This window comes from Propithecus coquereli, unplaced genomic scaffold (assembly GCF_000956105.1).
Source record: "Propithecus coquereli isolate 6110/MARCELLA unplaced genomic scaffold, Pcoq_1.0 Scaffold3, whole genome shotgun sequence".
Taxonomy (NCBI): Eukaryota; Metazoa; Chordata; class Mammalia; order Primates; family Indriidae; genus Propithecus; species Propithecus coquereli.
The window spans coordinates 12,965,065-12,985,837 of NW_012148618.1; the positions used below are offsets into that span (position 1 = coordinate 12,965,065).

At 60.7% G+C, this 20,773-nt stretch overlaps 1 protein-coding gene across 1 annotated transcript in view; it reads right to left on the reverse strand.

The window, feature by feature from the left end:
- Window positions 1-34: 34 nt before the first annotated feature.
- The window catches only part of SPTBN5 (spectrin, beta, non-erythrocytic 5), a 43,863-nt gene continuing 23,124 nt past the window's right edge, over window positions 35-20,773 (reverse strand). The window contains 36 exon segments of the mRNA XM_012649127.1: window positions 35-98; window positions 1,378-1,471; window positions 2,375-2,460; window positions 2,578-2,669; window positions 2,809-2,895; window positions 3,284-3,355; window positions 3,560-3,700; window positions 4,052-4,156; window positions 4,308-4,484; window positions 4,734-4,923; window positions 5,022-5,239; window positions 5,529-5,684; window positions 6,593-6,787; window positions 7,046-7,250; window positions 7,397-7,593; window positions 8,176-8,388; window positions 8,647-8,833; window positions 8,989-9,224; window positions 9,304-9,441; window positions 10,030-10,176; window positions 10,320-10,410; window positions 12,255-12,427; window positions 13,055-13,132; window positions 13,393-13,581; window positions 13,780-13,942; window positions 14,180-14,301; window positions 14,435-14,548; window positions 15,315-15,429; window positions 15,517-15,632; window positions 17,096-17,191; window positions 17,408-17,599; window positions 17,712-17,861; window positions 18,364-18,531; window positions 18,909-19,013; window positions 19,432-19,581; window positions 19,757-19,960. Of these exon segments, the coding sequence (XP_012504581.1) occupies window positions 35-98; window positions 1,378-1,471; window positions 2,375-2,460; window positions 2,578-2,669; window positions 2,809-2,895; window positions 3,284-3,355; window positions 3,560-3,700; window positions 4,052-4,156; window positions 4,308-4,484; window positions 4,734-4,923; window positions 5,022-5,239; window positions 5,529-5,684; window positions 6,593-6,787; window positions 7,046-7,250; window positions 7,397-7,593; window positions 8,176-8,388; window positions 8,647-8,833; window positions 8,989-9,224; window positions 9,304-9,441; window positions 10,030-10,176; window positions 10,320-10,410; window positions 12,255-12,427; window positions 13,055-13,132; window positions 13,393-13,581; window positions 13,780-13,942; window positions 14,180-14,301; window positions 14,435-14,548; window positions 15,315-15,429; window positions 15,517-15,632; window positions 17,096-17,191; window positions 17,408-17,599; window positions 17,712-17,861; window positions 18,364-18,531; window positions 18,909-19,013; window positions 19,432-19,581; window positions 19,757-19,960 (5,226 nt within the window).

The following is a 20,773-nucleotide window of genomic DNA, read 5'->3' on the forward strand; positions in this document are numbered from 1 at the left end:
AGGAGAAAGACGCCCTTGTGCCTCTAGCCGAGTCTCATTCTGGTCCCCTAGAGGTGTCCTCACTTGTGAGGCCTTGGGATTCTCGTCCAGGCCCAGACCTGTTGGGAAAACAGGGAGGCAGAGTGCATTCAGGACCTGGCCACCCCAGAATCTTCTCCAAGCACTGGTGCCCCAGCACCCTGGCCTCCCCTGGAACAACCCACCTTCTAGGATAAGTGAGAGAAACAGGCGAATGGGACATAATTACCTTGATTTTCACAGCCTACCTCACTACATCTGTCAGCCCTGCCCTGGCAACTCTCAGGCCCTGCCCTGGGCACGTGGCTACAGACACAGAAGTGGCTGTCCCGGTAGCCTCAGGAGCCACTGTGTCTAGGACAAGGCCCGTCTCTTTAGCAACACATCGGAATCATAAATTGGAGCCCGTGGGCCCTGGGGAGTGAGAGCAGATGACTGTGTCAAGGCCACAGCCATGGTGGCCGCCCGTTACGGCATGAGAGCCTTCCAGGAACATGGCTCTGGCCGTGAGATACCAAGGTTCACCCCAGGCCATCCCTGGAGGATGTGCCCATACCCTGTCTCCAGTCCCTCCCCATTTTCTTCTAACCCCAAGTGTCCCCTCTTCTGGAGAGCCCAGTGCCTGCTGGCTTGGAGGTGGGTGAGGGGGTTGAGCAGCTGCATGGCTCCGGGATCTAAAAGAAGAGGCTGAGGTCCCAAATCAGAGCCATTTGCTCCTAAACCTCCACCTTAGCCTGCCCTTGTCCCTGGTCTGTGATCCCGAGGACGTGGTGACTCCTGGGCCCTCTCCCCTGGGAGTGGGGCTGGGAAGAGCCGGAGACAGGGAGAGGGGAGTGAGCAGGGTGGAGAAGGGGTCTGGCTGCCCGGCAAACACGTGCTCTGGCTTGGAGAGGGCAGAGGAGAAAGGAGACTGAAAATGGAGGCGTGCGTGGTGCTGGGCAGGCAAATCCAGCAAGCTTCCCAGCGACGTGCCGAGGGAAACCAGGGACACCCTCACCACGGGGCTGGCCAGAGCAGGAAAGGCTGGGAGCCTTGCGTGGCTCCGACTGCAGGGCCCGTCATCTGCAGGGTCTTCCCCCTGAGCGGAGGGTGTGGAGCGATCCCTGGGGAGGGGACAGCTGTCGAGTCTGTGGGAAAGGAGCCTTGTGGCCTGGACTCCGCGTCACAGTGGAGAGTGAGGCTTTGCACCCAGAGCAGGGGGTGTCAGGGCTTCCTATTTCCCAGGGGTGGCTGAGAGTCTCAAATGTCTGGGTTTCCCCACGCCCCAGCAGAGTAGGTCTGAGTCCAGGACCTGGGGCTTAAGAGGGTAGCGCTTGTGCCAGTCACTGAAAATTGGGGCTCCCCACCCAGGTGTCCTACCTGAGCAGGGCAGCCGTGCTGGGCAACTCCTCAGCGGCACTCTCAGCCGGAAAGCCAACAGGTCTGGCTTTGAGTTCGGGGCTCAGACTCCGGGCTGCAGAGCAAGGAAGAAGTGTTAGCCCTGGCCCAGACGCGGGGCCACCTGCGCGGCCGTCTCCCAGCATTCTCCTTCCTCCTGCTTCCGGGGCTTGGCACGGCCCTGGGGAGTCTGTCCCGGTCACAGCTTGCCTGTGCGGAGGTGCAGTGCAGGCTGAACCTTCACACACCCGGCCTCCTAGAAGGCGCAGACACGCTAAGACAGGCTCAGCCTGGAGCGGGGCGAGGGGTACCCTGAAATGCTGAAAAGACTCAGGATCCCTTTGGGCTTCTGGAAAGATCGAGTCTTGGGGGAGAATCCAGGGGAAACAGACACAGTGAGGAGTGGAGCTAGGATCCCAGAGACTGCAAGGACCTCCCGGCAGCCCCCAGGACATTCCTGAACACACCGTCCCCACACAGAGCCCTGGCAGACCACAGGACGCAGGGAGACAGTGGTCTGAGGGGTGTTTCCACATGTTCCTCCTGGTGGTAGAACCCAGCGAGGCCACTGTCTGCGAGACAACTCGAGGGAGGGGCTGAGGTGTCTGAGGACTGGAAGATTAGAGAGGCCCCCAGATCAGACAGAGCAGGGCCTGGAAAGCCCTTGGAGAAGAGGCCACGAGGACCCTGGCAGGAAGGGCTTGGCATGGGAGACTCCACAGGGGGCAGAACAGGACCAGGACCCGGGGGGAAAGGGAAACCAAGACTGTCCCTACTTTTGCTGCTAATTAGCTGTGTGATCTTGGGCAAGTCGTTTAACCTCTCTGGGCCTTAAATTCTCTGAGAAAATAAGTTCTACTTACTTCTCAGGGGCTGGAGATACTAGATGTGAAATGTCCCAAGGATGCACACAACACCAGTGGCACAGGGAGCCTGGGGCCCAATCAGCATCCACCACCCGTTCCTCCCTGCAGCCCACCTGCCGCACTGCTCAGGGCTCGCTGCCAGCTCGAAGCCTGCTCTCCAGACGGTGCTGCACGCAGGCTCTCCGCCCCGCTGCTCAGCCTGGCACCCAGACAGCCATGGGTCAAACTCTCCACCTCGGCTTTGGGGACCTGCCTCTCCCTCCGCCCCCTCAGCTGTCTGGAGGCTGCACCTGCCTGCGTCACTCTCTTCCCTCACCTGAGGGAGAAAGAGCGTTTCCTGCCGTGGTGGTCCCTCAGCCTCTCACCCTGGGCTCCCGTGAGGTCAAGGGGGGCCGTGGAAGCTGCTTTCTGAGGAGAGACGGGGGGGTGGGGGTAGGGGTCACTGTGGCCAGGTCAGCTTTTCCCCATGGGGCTCTGTCCTCTGGCCCCTTTGCCTGCCTCCAACCCCCCGAAGTCTGTATCTGTGCACTCCCATGCTGTCTGGCACCTCCGCTGCCACCCTCTCATCTGGGAACAGGCCCAGGGAGCTGCCCCTTAGGGTCCCCTAATAGCTGTCCCAGGAGCTCGAGCTGGACTGTGGAGACAAAGGCGGTGAGGCTGCTCCAGCCACGCACAGGGGAGAGACTGGAGCCTTGTCACAGCCTGGCCATGTGTCTCCAAAGCCTCCCGGGGAAAGCACTGGATTGGGCCGAAGTCTCCATGGGGAAGAGGGAGCCAGGGAGGGGCTCTGATAGGGAAACCAAGGCAGGGAGGAAGAACAGGAGTAGGGAGAGGAGTCCCAGCCCCCCCCCGGGTGGGGGCAGAAGCTGTGAAGTCACCCTAAGGAGCCAACTGCCCTGAGAGCAGGCGGGAGTCTACCCAAGTCTACAATGCCAGGGTGCCAGCCCAGATGGCCACTCTGAGCCCCTTGAGTGGATCTGCAAGGGGGAGCTGCCTGGAGATGGGGGTCTTCCGGCACTTACCTGCCTCTCCTTCAACAGGAGCTGCTGCTTAAGCTCCAAAGACCCCTCCATGATGGGGACATCCTTTGCATCCTGAAAATGCATCAGGAAATGTCAGTACCAGCACAGAGGATGCCCCCTCTGGAAGGTGGGCCAGGCACCACCTACTCCCTGACTATATTCCTAAAGACCCTCAGCGCCTCTTACCCCCACAACCCCAGACCCGCTGGGCTGCCGCCCCCCAGCTGTATGCTCCAGGCGGACGCTGGCCATGGATGTGTGCAGTCTGATGGGGACACCTGGCTGCAGGTCCCTCGTCTGAGCCAGCTACGCTCCTGGCCCCCAGTGTCCTGAGGGCCTCCACTGAAAGGGTGGCAGCTGGCTGCCAACTCTCCCGCGTGTCCGCCCCTGCACCTGCTGCAGCAGCTTCTGTTCCATCTTGCAGGGGGGCAAGGTGAGCCAGGTGACGGCAGACTGGCCATCGCCTGGGCAGCGGGACCCAGCCTCTCCTCCCCAAAGCCCTCCCACTCAGAGAGTGCCTGTCTCTCCACATGGTTCTTCATCTCTTCCTGTTTCAGCTCAGGGACTCCCCTCTTGTGGCCGTCGGCAGTGGTGCCCTACCCCACTGCGGCAGCTGGCAGGGAAAGGGCGGGGCTTTCCTGGAGGGTGAGCCCTGAGGGACCATCAGGGGACCCTGACTTGCAGGCTGAGTGTTCCCACCCACCAGCCCTCAGCCTGTCTCTCTGGGGCGTGCCCTCACCCGCCCCCTCCTCCCCCAGCACCTCTCACCTCTGTCCTCTCCTGTAGTCGGGCAAACTTCTCTTCCTGGGCAGCCAGCAGCTTCTCTAAGTCCTGGTGTCTGCGGAGCAGCAACTCCACATCTGTCACTGAGCGCTGGGGAGAAGTAGTCAGGGTGAGGCCCAGCTTGAGGGGGGCCAAGAGCCTTCCGTCACCCTCTACAGCCCAGCCTGAGGGTCAGTGAGCAGAGGGGCAGTGGGCTGTGCCCTGGGCCATGGTGGCCAGCTAAAGGGCTGGCCCCACTCACCCCACAGCTGGGCTCCAGGAGGAGGCCTTCCCGGGAGGCCAGCCAGGCCTCGGCCTGCTCCAGCCCCTGGCGCAGCGTCCGCAGGCCCCAGCTCTCCTTGCAGTGTTGCTGGCGCAGGGCCCAGGCCTCCTCGAGCTCCAGTAGCTGCCCTTCCAGCTCCTGCAGACACTCTGTCACCTGGCAGGGAGGCACTGCTGCCAGTGAGAGCTTGGGCAGAGCTCCCACCTGGGGCAGAGCAGGGCTGGGGAGCCCCGCGGAGGCGCAGAGGGAAGGCCTGGAGACCTGGGCCTCCCCCTCCTGGCCTCTCTCTCTGCCCTCGCCCAGCCTTCCTGTCCTAGTGGTTCCCGTGCCTGCTGGGGGTTCTGAGGCTTGGGCAACCGGGCTCCATCCCCAGCTCAACCCCAGGCCCACCCCCAGTGCTCACACCTCCGGGGACATGAAGTGGCCGTTTTCCACCAGCTGCTGCCCTTCCTGCAGCACGTCCTGGGCTTGAAGGCAGAGCTCCCTGATGGCTCGCCCCAGCGATTCGTGCTGCCCAAGGAGCTGCTCAGCCCCGGCCACATCCCCAGCCAGCTCCTCAGAGGACGCCAGTGCTTGCCTCTCCCGAGCCCATGCTCTGCGGGGCAGGGAAAGGAGCCGCTGTCAGGGGTGCGGGGCAGCCTGGGGAGCAAGGGCAGGGCAGAGTGGAGGCCACCGCCAGGGCAGGACACCTACAGCAGCTCCTGGCAGCGCCCGAGGAAGGCATGGCCATGTGCAGCCTGTGCCAGCCGCTGGTCCCGCTCCTGGGCCTTCACCTCCAGGGTGGCCCAGGCCTCCTGCACCTTGGCCAGCTGCTCCGCCAGGCCCCGCTGAGCCGCAGGCTGTAGCTGGCCCAGTCGGCAGGCCTCCATCTGCACCCGTGCCACCTCCTTCTCCATAGCTGCCAGCTCCCTCTGCAGCCAGAACACAAGATCAGGCTTCAGTCTCCCCACTGGCCTGACGCATGCTCCTCACTCGGGAGATCCCAGGCCTCTGAGGAGCCACCCCCGCTATGCCCCACAACCTGGGCCAAGTCCCGGGGCCCCAAGGGAGGGGGTCTGGGTTTCCAGGGAAGAGGCTCAGGCAGCACCCCCTGGGGTGGGAGGCCCCTCACCTATGACCTCGGGGGTGGGCTTGAGACAGGTCCCCTTGCCTACTGCCTTCAGGAGGGGCTCAGACAGGCCACAGGGGGTGGGCCCTCACCTCTAGACGCCAGTGCTGTCGCTGCAGGGTCTGCACAGATGACAGGCTGTGGCCTCGGTTATCTCCCTCCATCAGGGCCACTTTCTCCTGCACCCAGCCCTGGAGCTCGGCCGCTGCCTGCTCCAAGCTGCGGACCTGGCGGGCTGCGGCCAGGTTCTGGGAAAGGAGGAAGGGCCTGCTCGGGGCTGAGTTTCTCCCTGGAGACATGGCCTCCTGGGCTACCTCCTTTTGAGCAAGGAGGACCATGGGGCTTGGTGACTCATTTACCACCCCCAGGTACAGAAAACACCCTAGATGTGGCCACTGCTTAATGAACGTGTGATGTTACTGAGGACGTGGCAGGCCCAGGAGGCACTGGGCGAGGAGAGGGCCCTCAGGGCACACGTCCTGAGAAGGCAGGCACAGGTCTGCACGAGGGAGTAGGCTGCTTCTCAGGGCTCTGTCTGGGCCCAAGTAGCAGCACCTGTAGCACTTCCGATGGGGCCGGGAGAGGAAAGGGTCAGCCCAGGTGGGGGCCCGGCCCTGCAGAGATGCCCTTGGGCTGTGGGCTTTGCCAGGGGCTCAGGAAGCTGGGCTGCTCTGTTCAAAACCACCAGCTGTGGCGGCTGAGAGCTAAGGTCCTGGAGGGAAGTTGAGTGGTGTGAGGGAGAAGGGCAAGGTCACGCAGGGTTAACGTGTGTGCTTAGCGAGGAGAAACCAGCAAGGTGTAGGTCTCGTCAGACCTGAAGCCTGCGCTAGAAGGGCTTGGGGGACTCAGAAGCTGCCAGACGTGCCCTCTGTTTCTCCTTGGAGGTGTGAACTGTACTAGGAGGAAACCAATCAGTGGAGGGGCCTGAAAGTGGAAGACGCTGAGGCTCCTAATCCGCTTGCTGCTGGGAGTCAGGGGCGGCCACCCCTACACAGGCACACAAGCACACAGGCACGAACACGCTTGCACACACACAGAGGCACGCACAGGCACACATGCACTTGGCCAAAGGGTCTGCTTGTCCTGGGTGCAGGCAGCAAGCACAGCTATTCCGCCCCTTGACCGCCTCAGCCTGGCCCAGCCTATAGGCACCTACCTCTGTGCGGGCTCTTATTGCCTTATCCAGCCTCTCCCAAGTGGCCTCGATGTGGCTCCTCTGGGCTTGGATACGGGGACAGCACCTGGGTGCTTCCCTTTCCAGGGTGCCTGCCAGTTCCCTCAGGGCCTGCACCTTGGCCTGCCCCAGGCTCTGGGCTTCCTTTCTGAATGCATCAAACTTCTCTTCCAGCACCTGCAAGAGTGTAGGGCCAGACAGGGTCACTCTGGAGGTAGCGTCCTGAAGCTCTCAAAGCTCATGAAGGGCTTGGCAGGATCTGCTGGCTCGGACATCCGTCAGCCCTGGTTCTAGAACCACCGGGATTCCCCAGAGACACCCATCCAACCTCCTTTCTGCTCACGCCTTGCATTCCTCTCTTACCAAGACGCAGACCCTCCTGTCCTCGTTCAGCCTCAACCCACTCTCCCCTAGCTTTGCTCCGCAGTGACTTACCTTGACGCCCTCCAGGTCCTGCCCGTAGTCCTGGGACTCGGCGGCAGCCACCCTGGTGGTCAGCCAGGCGTCCAGGAGCTGGCTCTCCCGCTCCAGGTGGTGCAGCTGCAGCTGCTGCTGCAGGCCTCGCCCCCTGCCCTCCGCTCTCTGCAGCAGCTCCCCGTGGGCCTCCCTCACCGCCCGCAGCTGGGCGAGCACCTTCGGGCTGTGGCAGGAAAGAGACAGCTTGGACCAGAGCCCTTCCCTCTACGCTGGCCCAGCCTCACGCCACCTCTGTGGGGAGCTTCCTTCTGCTCCTCCCCGATGGCGGGTGGCGGATGGCGGGTGGCAGATGGTGTGGCTCTGGCCCACCTTTCCGGGTTCTGTCTGCTCTCCAGGAGTGCTGCCGTCTGCTGCAGCCGCTCGATGCGCAGGCTGAACCCCTCCAGGTCTCTCCTCATGGCCTCCAGCCGCCGCAGAAGGGCTTGTGTGGCCTCGGCAGTGACACCCATGTCTTCGTTGTCCAGGACACTGCCCCGTTCAGCCAGCCAGGACCCTGCCTCCAGGAGCTGGGGTGACATAGCAGAGATCAGGGCTCCCGACCTCAGGATTGGGAGCAGTGGCTCCGACCGGCTGCACGGTGCCATCACCGGAGGGCTTCTGAGCTCCCCGCGCCTGCGCCCCACCCCCAGGGCTCCCTGCTCGGTCTGGAACGCAGCCTGAGCACAAGTGTGGGGACAGGTTCCAGGGGACTGTTTTCCCTATGCAAAATGAAGGCACTATTCTTGGTTCACAGGCACAGATTTTGGTTTTGTCACTTAATATAATCAAACCAAGTTTTAGGAAATATTCCTTGCAACGAGTTTCTTCCTTTCATTTCTTAGCTTAATACTTTAGTTTCTCCTTCTTTACGCTTGTATTCACTGTCGTGAGGTGGTTTAGGTACAATCACACGGTGATGCTGGTGCAGAGTGTGGGCTGAGAGCCACTGGTTCAGAAGAGGCAGCGAAACCAGACAGACAAGCCAGCGGCCTGTTTTCTGGGAAATGTGCAGAAGGAAGCGGGTGGGGGCAGGAGGCCACGCGGTGGAGGCGACAGAACACACACAGTGCCCAGCCTGCCTTCCCCCTCTGCACTCGGCCACCCCTCACCTCCGTCAGAAACTGCTGGGCCTCCTGGGCCTGCTGCAGCAGCCGCCGCCTCCACACCGCCTCTGCTCGCAGGCGCTCCACGGCCTTCTCCAGTTGCTGTGCCCGGGCAGCCACGTCGTGGGCGGCGAAGTGCCCAGCCTGCACCAGTTTGTGCCCTGTGCCCACCACCGCCCGCACCAGAGCCTCATGGCTGCTCATCTCACTCTCCAAGTTCTGCAGAGTAAGAAGAAGGAGGACAGAGACGTTACTGGGCACTCAGGGGTCCCCAGGGTCATGTCTGAAGCCTCATGAGACCCCACAGACTTGTTCCCAAGGAGTTCCCTGTCCCCATAACCCCCAAAGAAACCAGGGTTCCCCCAAAGCCCCCAAAGGCAGAGAGTCCTAGACGGGCCACAGCCCCATTTACTGGCCGAGGAGCCTGGCTCACTTCCTGGGGCTGACGCCTTCCCTCCTCCCAGGGTGGGCCCACACCTGGTGCTTCTCCTGCAGGTGCTGCACAGTGCTCAGGCTCTGGCCATAGTCCTGGGAAGTGGCCAGGGGCAGCTTCTCCTGCACCCAGGCCATCTCCTCGTCCACATCCCTGAAGAACTGCAAGAGGAGACTCCGGGCCTCCAGGGCCGTCCTGCGCTCCTGCAGCAGCTCCTGCAGGCGCTTGAACCTGCGGCAGTGGGGGGCCCCGAGGAAGCAGGGCCCACGTTTGTCAGTGTTGGGGCTAGACGGTGACACGGAGCTCACCCACGCTGTGCCCCTCCCTGTGGGCAGGGAAGAAGAGGACGAGAGGATGCTAATGGAGGCTGGGCATGACGGGTCTACCTCTGCAGCAGCTGCCGGGCCTGCTCTTCCGTGTCTCCGGTGAGGCAGTGGCCTCCCTGTGCGAAGGCCTGTGCCCGCCTGGCCTGCCTGTCCACTGCTGCCTCCAGCTCCCCCAGCGCCTCCAGGAGCTCGCCCACCCCAGACAGGGCCTGGTCTCCGAAAGGGGCTCTCAGCTCCACCTCCACGGGCTCCAGCCAGCTCTCCAGTTCCTCCAAGCTCCGCTGCAGACGCAGGGCCTGAGGCAGGAGGTGAGGTGGGCACTAGGGGAGAGGCCTGGAACCCCATCCAGCTGCTCTGTGGTCTATACAGCCTCACCTCGCAGGCCTCCTGGAGCGTGGCCGCCTTCCTCTGGCAGTTGGCTTGTAGCTCACCCCAGAGCTCTCCCAGCTCCTGCAGCCGTTCCTGGATGGTCTCTGAGGCTGGGTGGCCCCCCTGCAGCAGCCTCTGCCCCTCCTGCAGCCACAACATGGCACATACCTCATAGCCTCAAGACCGCTGGTACCAGGGCACCTGTGTCAACTGTGACCACCAGCCCCACAGCTGTGGAGTTTCTGTGTGCTAGCTGTGTGATCTTGGGTGAGTTTCTCAACCTCTCTGAGCCTCATTTTCCTCATCCATATAATAGAGGTAAGAATGGTTCTTTTGTTTAAATGACACAAATAGCATGAAATACTTAGCAGGGCATTTACATCAGACAGAGCCAGCCTGGGGTCAGGACAGGACTTTGCAGGTGGAAAAGGGAATGTTAATAAATATGTTAACAAATGTTAACAAAGATGACTCCTGTACCCACAGGACTGCTGGCTGTGCCCCAATCACATCAAAATATGATCTTTAAAATTATTGAGAATGTGCCATTTTGGGAGAGGGTGGCCTGGGGAAGCAACTGCTGCTCAAGCTGTCTGCACACACAAAGCACTTGATAAACGTTGCCACCCGTTACTGTGGCTCAGAACCGGCTGCCAGGGCTCTGTGGAGTTGTCCCATCCTGTGCTCTGGCCCTCGGGGCATCCTGCGGCCCTCCAGCCCCACAGTCCTCACCGTCTGTAGCTCCTGCTGTCGGCGCAGGCTCGCATCCACCTCGGCCTGGAAACTCTGCTGCTTCCGCAACTGCGCCTGCAGCGCGGCTGAGTCCTGCCAGCGCACGTCCAGGGCCACCAGGTTCTTCTCCCTCAGCCACGTGGCCACCTGGACACATGGGGAGGACCAGGCTCTGCTGCCTAGGTCTCCCCCTCCCCCTGCCCCCTGGGGTTCCCCAAAGGAAGGGTGGCCTTTCCCTGGGGCAACTCCTTCCCTCCACCACAGCCACTCCCCACCCCAAGCGAGGGAACCTCGTTGGAGTCCTGCAGGAAAGTCTGCAGTTGCTGCAGCTCCTCCAGCCGGCGACGCCGGGTCCTGGCTCGGCCCAGCAGTGCCTCTTTCCTGTTAGAAGGAGAGTCTCGTGGGCCTCAGGTCTGCTCAGGGCCCACAGGACCTGGAGCTGTTGCAGGGGTGTGTGTGTTTGTAACCGTGCACACACATCCTAGGCCCTTCTAGCCGAGGACAGTCTTTCGTGGCTATCAGTGTGCCCTGAGTCTGGGGTTGCCGTTGAGATAAAGACACATCGTACTGCCCTCTTTATTAGTGTCTGTTACCGGCTGAACTGTGTCCCCCCAAGTTCTCATGTTGGAGTCCCAATGCCAGTACTTCAGAATGGCAGTTCTGGGAGACAGGGTCTTTAAAGAAATGATCAAGTTAACGTGAGGTCAGATGTGTGGGCCTGCTCCAGTCTGACTGGGAGGAGGGGAGGTTAGGACGCAGACACAGGCACACCGACAAGACCACGTGCAGATGGAGGATGGAGGTGGCCATCTGCAAGGCAAAGACAGAGGCCTTCACAAGCAGCCAACCCACTGACACCTTGATCTTGGGCTTCCAGCCTCCAGAATTGTGAGGAAAAAAATTTCTGCTGTTTATACCACCCTGTCTGTGATATTTTGTTATAGCAGCCCGAGCAGACTAATACAATGTCTAAGCCACGTTTTTGATCATGTGTTGCTATTAGCAAGAACTTTTAAGGCAAGCCCCCAAATATATAATATCTAAGATTCATTTAATATTTAATTGATATATGTATAATTTATTATAAACCTATTATATATGGTACTCTGTACCAATATATTAAGTGTATTGCCATATGCACAAAAATAGAAACAATGAGATCTATGAAATGAATAGGAAAAGAAGCTCTAGTATCCCCTCCAGGTCATGCACACCTTCCATGGGTGTGCTCCACACTAGTGTGAGGGTGACGCTATGGCAGGCGGGGAGGTGCAGAGGGGCTCGACTGAACAGAAACAGGATGGCAGAAGTCCAGAAGGGGAGGGGGTCAGGGTGGCACTGTGCTGGGGACAGCTGGCCCTGCCAGGAGCCACCTAAGGTGACTGTGGGGGGTGTTGACAGACACCAGCAAACCAGGGTTTGCCATCTGTGAATCTGAAGACCCCACAGGTACCCACATGAGGTCCACCTGCAAGAACGGAGAGGGGATGGCCCCCGTCCCTGCAAGGACACAGAAAAAGGAACCACAAAATTTGTGAGTGCAGGGAGGCTCTCTGGGAAGGATGGAGGTCCCCGCCAGCCTGGGCTCTGGCTTGTGGCCATACATGCCTTGATCTAGAAGTCTGAGGAGCTGGACGAGGGGACTGAACCAGATGAGCTTCTATGAGGAAAAGGGTGGAGCCTGGCGTCACATAGGCTGTGCAGGTCACGCACCTGTGGCTGACTTCAGTTAAGCAGGCATAAAAAAATCTGCCAGCCTGCCCGTGAGGCCAGCGCCGTGCAGAGATGTCAGGGCACCTTTCCCTCCTCACCTGGCCCTAAGAGGCAGGTGTCTCTGCCTGCATAGAGGCGAGGCCTAGCTAGTGGGAGGACTCCGCCGCCAGTCCTGCCACTAGTGGGCAGCAGAGGAACTCAGGACTGTGCCCCGTGACATTTAATCACTGTGCTCTCATGTTTCCTTTCTTAGTTTCCTAGCATAAGCTTCCTTGTAAAACTCTCTCTTATCTCAGCTGGATGAAGAAGGAAGTGGGATTTCCCATGTGTTGTCTGAGGTCCACAACAGGCTGACACACCGCGGGGCCAGGAGTGGTGGGCACCCTGGCCTCTGACCTCAGCCCTTGGGAAAGGCTGAGCCCGAGCCCCTCAGTGGAAGGGCAGGAACAGCAGGGATGCCAGGGCCCGTGCCAGCCCACCCAAAGCTCTCATCACCCCGGAGGCAGAGGTACCTCAGGAGCAGGGCCTGGCACCTGCCCAGGGCACGCTGGGCCTCGGGGTGCCCAGCCTGGTGCAAGCTGCGGGCTGTGGCCTCCAGTGCACCGATCTTTCCCGTCTGTGCCTCCAGGTCCTGCTCAAACACCTTGTGCTTCCACAGGAGGGTCTCCACATTGGCCAAGGGGTCCTGGTGGGCACAGGAAACTTGATAATGTCCGTGGTTGCCCCCTCCCCAACCCAAGCTATCTGCTTTCCCTCCTAGAGCAATTCTACCAAACACTCATCCTGAAGCCGAATGCGCCCCTCGAATCCCTCAAGGCTGTTTCTGGCATTGGAGCCCCGATTCTCAAGCGGGGGAGGCATTGGGGTAAGGGGCAAATGGCAGAATTTCTAGGGCAGGTTGAGCTTTTTCACATAACATGAACACTCTTGTCTCTGCACTCCCAGCAAGATGATGTCAGCCTTGATCACCCTCTGAGGGCTCCCCGGGGTTACTCATCTGCCACGGGGCTGGATGGTGGAGGGAGCAGCAAACCTCTGGGCGCATGGGAAGCGAGGAGGGCAGGGTGAGAAGGGCGGTGGGAGGCGGCAAGAGTGGCCAGGGCCTCATGGTCACTCTCTAAGCCCCGTGGCATTCACCGTGGGGCCTGCCCCGCGCATGAGAACTGCCGAATGAGTCATGTGGCTGAGGGTTGGGGAAATGCCACAGAAGGGGGGGACCCCCAGCCAGGGAGCTCAGGCCGCACTGGCAGGTCCCACCCGCTAATGCCACTCTTGTTCTTGTAAATCCTCCCTGCTCCTGCTGGGCACCTACCCCCAGGCCCTCACTGGCTGGGGAGGCTTCCTTGCTGCACAGCCAACGTTCTGTCTTCTCCACGGAGCTCAGAAACAGCTGGAGAGAGGGGAAAAGGCGAGAGGAAGCTGGCAGAGGGTCCAGGCCCCGCAGGTGGAGGGACTCTCTGTGGCCCAGGCCGGGGAACCAGGAGCCTGGGGCTTGGCTCCACAGGACAGGCCCACAGCAGCTGAGTGCCGAGCACTGGGGAAGCCCCCGCACAGCAGTCCCTCTGGCCTTAGCCTTGACCAGGGGCCGTGGGGGCAGCGCAGGCCCTGATGAGTGGGCGGGAGGGAGGCTGGGGATGGGGCTGTGCCTGCCTGTAGCTCCAGGGCCTGCCGCAGCTGCAGCTGGTGCTCCTGCCAGGCCCCTTGCAGGCTGCTCTGCTCCCGTTCTAGACCAGCCAGGGCCTGGCGAATGTTGGGGGTGGACGGGCCCCCAGCTGTGAGCAGGCACTGCCCAGTGCTTTGGACCAGGCGGATGCTGTCTGTCCAGGAGTCCAGCTCGGCCTGGAACAGGGCTAGGTTCAGATCCTGGAGGCTGAGGCCTTCCAGGGCTGGAGGAGAGGGGGGAAGACGGCTGAGGGGAGGGATGTTAGAGGAGAAGCGCAGGGCAGGAGGCTCAGAAGGGCCTGAGAGCGAGTGGGGAGCAGGGGAGGGGAGGGGCAGGGCAGTGAGGAGGCGAGGTCTCGGGGTTCCCATGTTTACCTTGCGTTCCTCATGCTCCTCTAACATGCGCCGGGCTTCCGCAGGGCTGCAGGGAGCGCCTTGCGCGTCCATCTCGGCCTGCAGCCTCCGGGCCTGGAGCAGCAGTTCCTGCAGTGTGGCCTGGAGCTTCTGAGCTTGGTACGAGGCATCCAGCGACTCCCTCCTGCCACAGGCCTTGTCAGCTAGTCCCAGGGCCGCAAACCCCTCTCCCCCGGGCCTACCAGTGTCTCCTGTCCCCCAAGTCCCACAGCCACAGAGGGCCCAGGGGCTGGGAATTAATGGGGTGACAGTAATGTGAAGCACAGAAGCAGCAGCTTAGGGAAAACAGGCCAAGGGGAGTATGGGACTGAGACGCCAAGGGCATGGGTCAGCGAGGGGGTGTGGACTGAGGGCTCCCTACCGCTCCTGCACCCCACTCTGGAGCTGCCGCCAGCTGTCCATCATCTCTCGCTGCTTGTGACTGAGGCTGCCGGCTGCCCTGGGGCTTCTCTGGCAGAGGCGGCTCACCTCACGCTCCAGGGACTGTGGGGGAAGCCAGGGTCAGAGGCTGGGGCTGGGAGGCCCCGGCTGCAGGAGGCCCTGGCATGTGGCCCTCAAGACCCTGAAGGCCCCCCTCCCTGCGTGTGCCCAGGGCCCCCTGCGGCCAGCCACGCACCTCCACCTGGGCCTGGGTGGGGCTCAACTCACGCTCCAGCAGCTCGCGCCTCCGCAGCAGCCGCTGCACGCTCTCCAGGTCCTCTCCGCGGTCCAGGGCCCGGGTCAGGGCGTCCTGGGGAAAGGGGGAGTGGGCGGTTACCCCAGGCCTTGGCTTCAGCTCCTTCTCACTGCAGAGGGGCCTGTGTGTGGACAGCGGTGCCAGCACAATCCCATCCGCGCTGCCCCCACTGGGGCTGAGCAGGGGCCTGGCTTTGACTAGAGGTCCTGTCCTTATGTGAAAGAGGCTGACTCAGAGGAGACTTGGGCTTGGAGTTTCCTGAGGTAAGAATCTCAGCTGTGGGGCGCTTCCTCCTTTGACTTGCATCCTTTCGGAACTCAGAAGAGAAAGGAGCAAGTGTGGATGGGCAGGCTAGGCTGGCAGTCCTAGGGCAGGAACCGGAGGGGGAGACCGGCTGGGCGTGCCCAAGCAGCACATCTGTCTCACACAGCGCTTCCCACGCAGCGTCTAACTCCTCAACTTCTGCCTCTGCCGGACCTCAGCCCGTGTTCCTCTGTGGCTGTCAATACAACCCTGGGGCAAACCTCCCATGGGTGTGGAAGGGATGGGAGGAAACAGAGGGTGTGTTCTAGCCTCTGGACCCACAATGCATTTGGAGGCCAGGATCCGGGAGAAAAGGAGCCGAGGGGGTCCGCCTCTGGGACTGCAGCAGGTGTCTGTGGTCTGGAGTGGATCCTGATGGCCGTCAGATACCCCCAGTGGACCTCTGACATGATCTCCAAGCACCCAGCTGAACAGGAGGGGCGGGTGGGGCGAGATGCATGGGAGACTCTAGGCAGTGCCCTCACTGAGCACGACTGGATCCCTTTCTGCTGCTTACCTTCTCCCTAATCTGCTCAGTGACATTGTCCAGCTCTTGGGACAATGCATGTATCTCCAGGGCTTCCTCCAGCTGCTGCTGGTACCGGAGCAGGTTGCCATGGAAACTCGCCCACCTGGCCGAGGGAGGGCTGTGTAATGTGCAATCTGAGGCGGCCTCCCCGCAACCCCGGCCCCACAGCTCTTCCCAGCCTGGGACTGGCCTGTTGTTGAGCTGGCTTCGCCGCTGGCAGATGGTCTTGACTTCCTCAGGGTCCTGGTTCTTGAGCTGCAGTGACAGGTCATTGATGCTCCTGACATAGGCATCACCCACCATGTCCTGAAGGGGAGATACAGGTGAGGTACTGTCCACTCAGAGCCCCTTCTTTACACTGTGGCTGGCACTTGGGGGGCCTGCCTGGGTGCCCCAGAGCATGAGGAGCAGCACGTTTGGGCACAGGGAGGCAGCTGCTTCCTCTACCGTGGCAGGTACCCACGACCACCCCGTCCCAGGTGCAGTAAGCAAGGTGAGCGTGGAGCCTGCAGCCCCAGGGCCATCTGTAAGGCTAGGAAACAAGCTCCCTGGTTGGGAACCAGGTAGGAGGGGGAGGGTGGTCACATGCTCATGACAGAAGCTCTTAAAGTTAATACACAGTTTCTCGGGATAAGGGAGGCAAAGGGAAGGGTAGGATGAAGTGGTGAGCTCCAGTCTCCTGGGCTTTGGATGATGTACCCCAAGGACTCACCTGGGCTGATGCTAGTGTGGCTTGGACCCGGGGTGAGGTTTATAGTACACAGGGAAGGGACCCTAATAGGTGGGATTGCAGGCTTGCCGCTCCTTGCATTTCTGGAGCTTGTTTATATTTCCAAAGCACTCTCCCACCTCCCTTATGGAGTAGGCAGGGAAGGGTGTCTCTCTCTTACAGATGCCAAATCAGAGCTCAGAGGCCAATGTGGCTCATTTGTGGCAGCGCCGGGACTCAAGCCCAGCCTCTCTGCAGTCTAGCTCTCTTCTACTACAGCAACTGGCACAGTGTCTGTGAAATTCCACCATCAGCAAATGGTATCTTAGGTTTAAGCACTGTAGCCTTTTAAAAAATCACACATATTTATTTCAGGGAGATGAGGCTTAACACATTTGGTCTCTAACACCTGATTGTGCATATATTTGCCAAATTTCTTTCCTCTATACCACATAAGAGAACCAGATTTTTACTATGTGTATGTGTGGGAGGGAGGGCGTGGGGTGAGGAGGAGACGCTGAGCTCGTCGCACTGCAGGGCAGCACTGATTATCCACTGCGTGCAGGCATATGTACCACCTTAACATTTCTGAAATAATTATGGACGCACAGGAAATTGCAAAAGTAGTACAGAGAGGTCCTGCATACCCTTCCCCCAGCTTCCCTCTCAGTGACATCTTACATAACAATAGTATAATATTAAAACCAGGAAATTGACATTGGTGTGATACTATTAACTAGACTTTATTCTGATTCCATCAGTTTCTGCACGCGTGCATCTGTGCATGGGGGGCACGGGTCTGCACAGTTTTATCACAGGTATAAATTCACGTAATCACCACCACACAAAATGCTCTTACCTCTGGGACAGACATTACCCCTAATCTAAAGATGCGGGAACTAAGGCTTGGAGAGATGGGGGAGCCCAAGTGTGTGTAACAGCAAGGGTGGCACCAACATGAGCCCATGCCTGGCTCTAGGGCCTGTGCTCCTTCCCTGTGCTGAGCTGCATTTCTCAATGGGGTGCCATGGCCAACCTCTCCCTGGGCAGGGCCCCTCACCCTGGCCGAGGCTCCTCGGAACTCGCGGAGCCGCCTGCAGAGCTGCAAACAGTGCTCGAGGTCCTCGCCCAGGTCGCCGACATTCACCATTACCTCCTGTGAAGGCCGAAGGTGGGGAGGGCAGCACTGTGAGCGCTGGCCCCAGGTGTGCCCAGCCCGTGAGAACCCACTGCTGAGACAGAGTTGGGGCAGGTGGAGGCTTTGGGACATCTTGCTGGGACTCCCTTCTGCAGGCCTGGGCTCCCCTCTCCCCATCTCTCAGCCCCAAGGCCTGTGGCCCCCAGATCTGCCCCTGCCCAGCTGGGCCTCCACCTTCTCCTGGATCCAGGCCTCTGCAAGGTCCACTCTTTGCAGGAACTCCAAGAAGTTTTGCTTGTCCTCCAGGTCCTGGCCCCGGAGGGCCACTGCCTGCCTCAGCTTCTCCCAGTGCTTCTGCAGCATCTGCAGCCTCTGGGAGACCTCTCCCGCCCAAGGTTGGCTCTGTGCCAGGAGTGCCTTGCCCTGCTGGGGAGAGATGGGACACAGGTGATCTTGTCTGCCGCTCTTCCTCCTGCCTAAGACCTTGCCCCTTGGCCACATTTTGGGGCAGGCGTGGGGTTGAGAGCTTGACTGTTACCTTGGCAACAGAGGTCATGACCTCCTCATGGGCCTGGACTTCAGCCTCAAATGCCTGGTGCTTCAGCAGGTGCTTCAATGTATATCTCAGGTCCCCAGGAGGGATTGGCTCTTTCAGCTGTTGGACCCGCTCCTGGATCCAGTCCTCGGCCTGGTAGGGGCACGAGGGACAAGAATTCTGTGGTGCTCCACACTGCCTCGGACCACAGAGAGACCCAGCAGGCCTACAAAGTCCCTGTGGCTGCCTACTGGCCTCAGGGCAGGGCTGGCAGTGCCTCGTGAGAACCAGATGGTTCTAGCCCAGGAAGACATACCCCAGGCCCTGCTGGCTGCTCAGCCACAGGAAGTCGCTGGGCAGGGGCCTTAGGCATGGTTTCATTTTGGAGGTGTGGGCCCCCCCACTCCTGGGACCCTGGGATGCTCTGCTCCCTTTCCCACCTCTCTCTACCCTGGCCCTGCTAGAGCTCAGGCAACAGGTGGGGTCTCTGCACAAAGGGGCTTAGAAGCAAATGTTGTAGGCTCCAGCATGGCCCCGGGAAAGCCATTTAACTCTCCAAACCTCAGTTTGCTATCACGGGGTTGTGGTGTGAAGGTCATCGAACACTATAAAATGTGGTCCAAGTGAAAGGCACGGGCAGGGGGTGCCCTCTAACCTGGGTGGCAGCTCTAGCGAAGCGGGCTATCAGCAGGGCAGCGTGTAGGGCCTGGCCCCGGCTTTCTGCCAGTTCCTTCACTCTGGCCCGACGCTCCAGCACGGTGTGAAGCGAGTCCTGCAGCCCGGGGCCCTGGAGCATCTTCAGCTGCTCATGCAGAGCCGCCTCCTGTGGGGCAGGGGCATGGCCTGCCGTTCTCCCACCCTGGGGCTGGAGCGGGCCCTTTCTCCAAGCCTCCTAGAGCCTTTCCCTCAGCCCTGCATGGCCAAGGGCTGGCCAATCCCCCCAGCAATGAGACAGAACCAGGCTGCTCCCCAGGGACGTGATGTGGACAGAGCCAAATGCCCCCCTGTTCCCTGCAGTGTGGCCCTCCCCACGCTGGGCCTGCTTCTGGAACCACACGGACAATTGCTCTGTTGGCCCCCAGCCCCACAGTCACATTGGCACTGCCTCGGGGTACACACCAAGCACCCCGTGTCTCCCACTCAGGACTCTCCAAAGCTCCTAGACTCTCTGACCATGCCCAGGACCCCTGAGCCCATTACCTTCTCATCCTGGGCAGCCAGGACCTTCTGGAAGACCTCATGCTTGCGGATCAACCGCTCCACCTCTTCCACCGAGCTCCCCAGAGCACTGGTTTTCAGGGAGACCTGGATCAGCCCATGGAAAAGTCAGAGAGGTCATCAAAGCCTGCCAGGCAGGCAGTCATCCCCCCGCCCCCCCACCCCCCACCCCCGGCATCCTGGGTGAAGTGGGGCCTTAGGGCAGCCAGCAGCGCTGACATGAGCACTGAGCTTGGGCAGGGAGCCCAGGCTGGGGGCTGACAACACCATACAACGCGGGGAGCATGACCAGCCTCCGCAACTCCCTCGGGGCTCAGTCTGGGGTGAGGTCTAGGGAGGCTAGTGGAGGCCCATGGCACTGCTTCCCAGCCCGGAGAACTCATGCATGGCCTCCGTGCTCCATGCAGAGAACAAGCCAGAGACACAGGAGTACAGGGGCCGAGTGGAGAGAGGGGAACAGGAGAGGGGCAGGGCTGTGTGTGCGAGTGGGGTGGGGGGGACCTGCCTCCTGGGCTGCGAGGGTCTCGTCCAGGCGGCCGCACTCTCTGAGGAAGAGCTCCTCCTGCTGCTTGGCCTGCAGCCTCTCCTGCTTCTGCACCCAGGCCCGGAACACCTGGTCCCGCTGGTCCTGCAGGGCCTGCAGCCCTTCCTGGACCTAGGGACAGACACATGCGGAGCCTGGGCTGGGGCGGGCAGTGCGGACCAGACTAGGAAGCGAATCCCAAGGGAAGCCTCTAAGGAGAGGCTGGCATGGCACAGTGGGGCAGGGCACCAGGTGGCCAAGCACAAGCTAGGTCAGGTAGGGAGGGGTACCAGGAAAGGGGCCTCACCTCCTTGGCAGGTGTCCCTGCAGCCAAAAGCACCTGCTGGCCCAGCTGGGCGGCCCGCCGCTGCAGTTCCTCCTGGGCCTCCAGCTCTGCCCGCAGCTGCTGGTGGGCGCTGAGCTTTAGTGGGCCGCTGCTGGGCTCCTGGGAGTTCTCCTCCACCTGCAGCTCCTGCCGCACACTGGCTGCCCAGGAGACATAGTCCTGCACCTGACCCCGGGCAGACAGAGGGACAGCCGGGTGAAGGCTGGGCTGGGTGGCAGGGAACCAAGCACCAAGGCACAATTACAGCCCACCTGAGTCTACCTGCATGGGCAGGGTGGCCTGAGCTGTCCTGGGTCAGGGCCTCGGTGAGACACATGTGTGGCCCTTTGTCACCTGTCTCTGTTCTCATCCAACCCATTCCTCCCAGGTCCACGAACCCTGCACGTGTGCCAGACCCTCACCCGGACTGTCTCTACCCTCTGCTCTTGCTGCCCGTCCTGCTTAGAAGTTCCTCCTCCTTTCACCTCATCTCTGTAGAGCTCACCTGGGAGAGCCTGGGAGAGGACCAGCAGCTGCAAGATCAGCTCAGTTAATGCTGGTTGATGGGGAACACTCACCTGTTCCTCATGCAGCCTCCCCTGTACCCTGACCTCACTGCTCTCCTTGTCCCTGGAACTACCAGTTTACCACGTACACACTGTCTTCTGCTGCTCTGTGTACAATTACACAAGGGCAGAGCTGGAGGGACCTTGGGTCCTTGTCCAAACGTCTCAGTGCAGAGAAGAAGAAGGATAAATGGCACAATGTACGTAAAAGGTTTTGTAAACTCTAAGCATTTGATAAACAGAAGGAAGCAACCTAGGGTTAAGTGCCTCGCTCAAGCCCACGCTGCTAGAAAGTGGCAGAACTGGGTCCCTAAACTCAAGCCTTTTTGCAGTCATAGTTTGGGCCTCTTGGTCTACCAGGCACTGGGACATGGAGACTCCTGGGACAGCCCGTGGCCAGGGCCCACTGTCCCGGTGTGACTTTCTGGGGTTT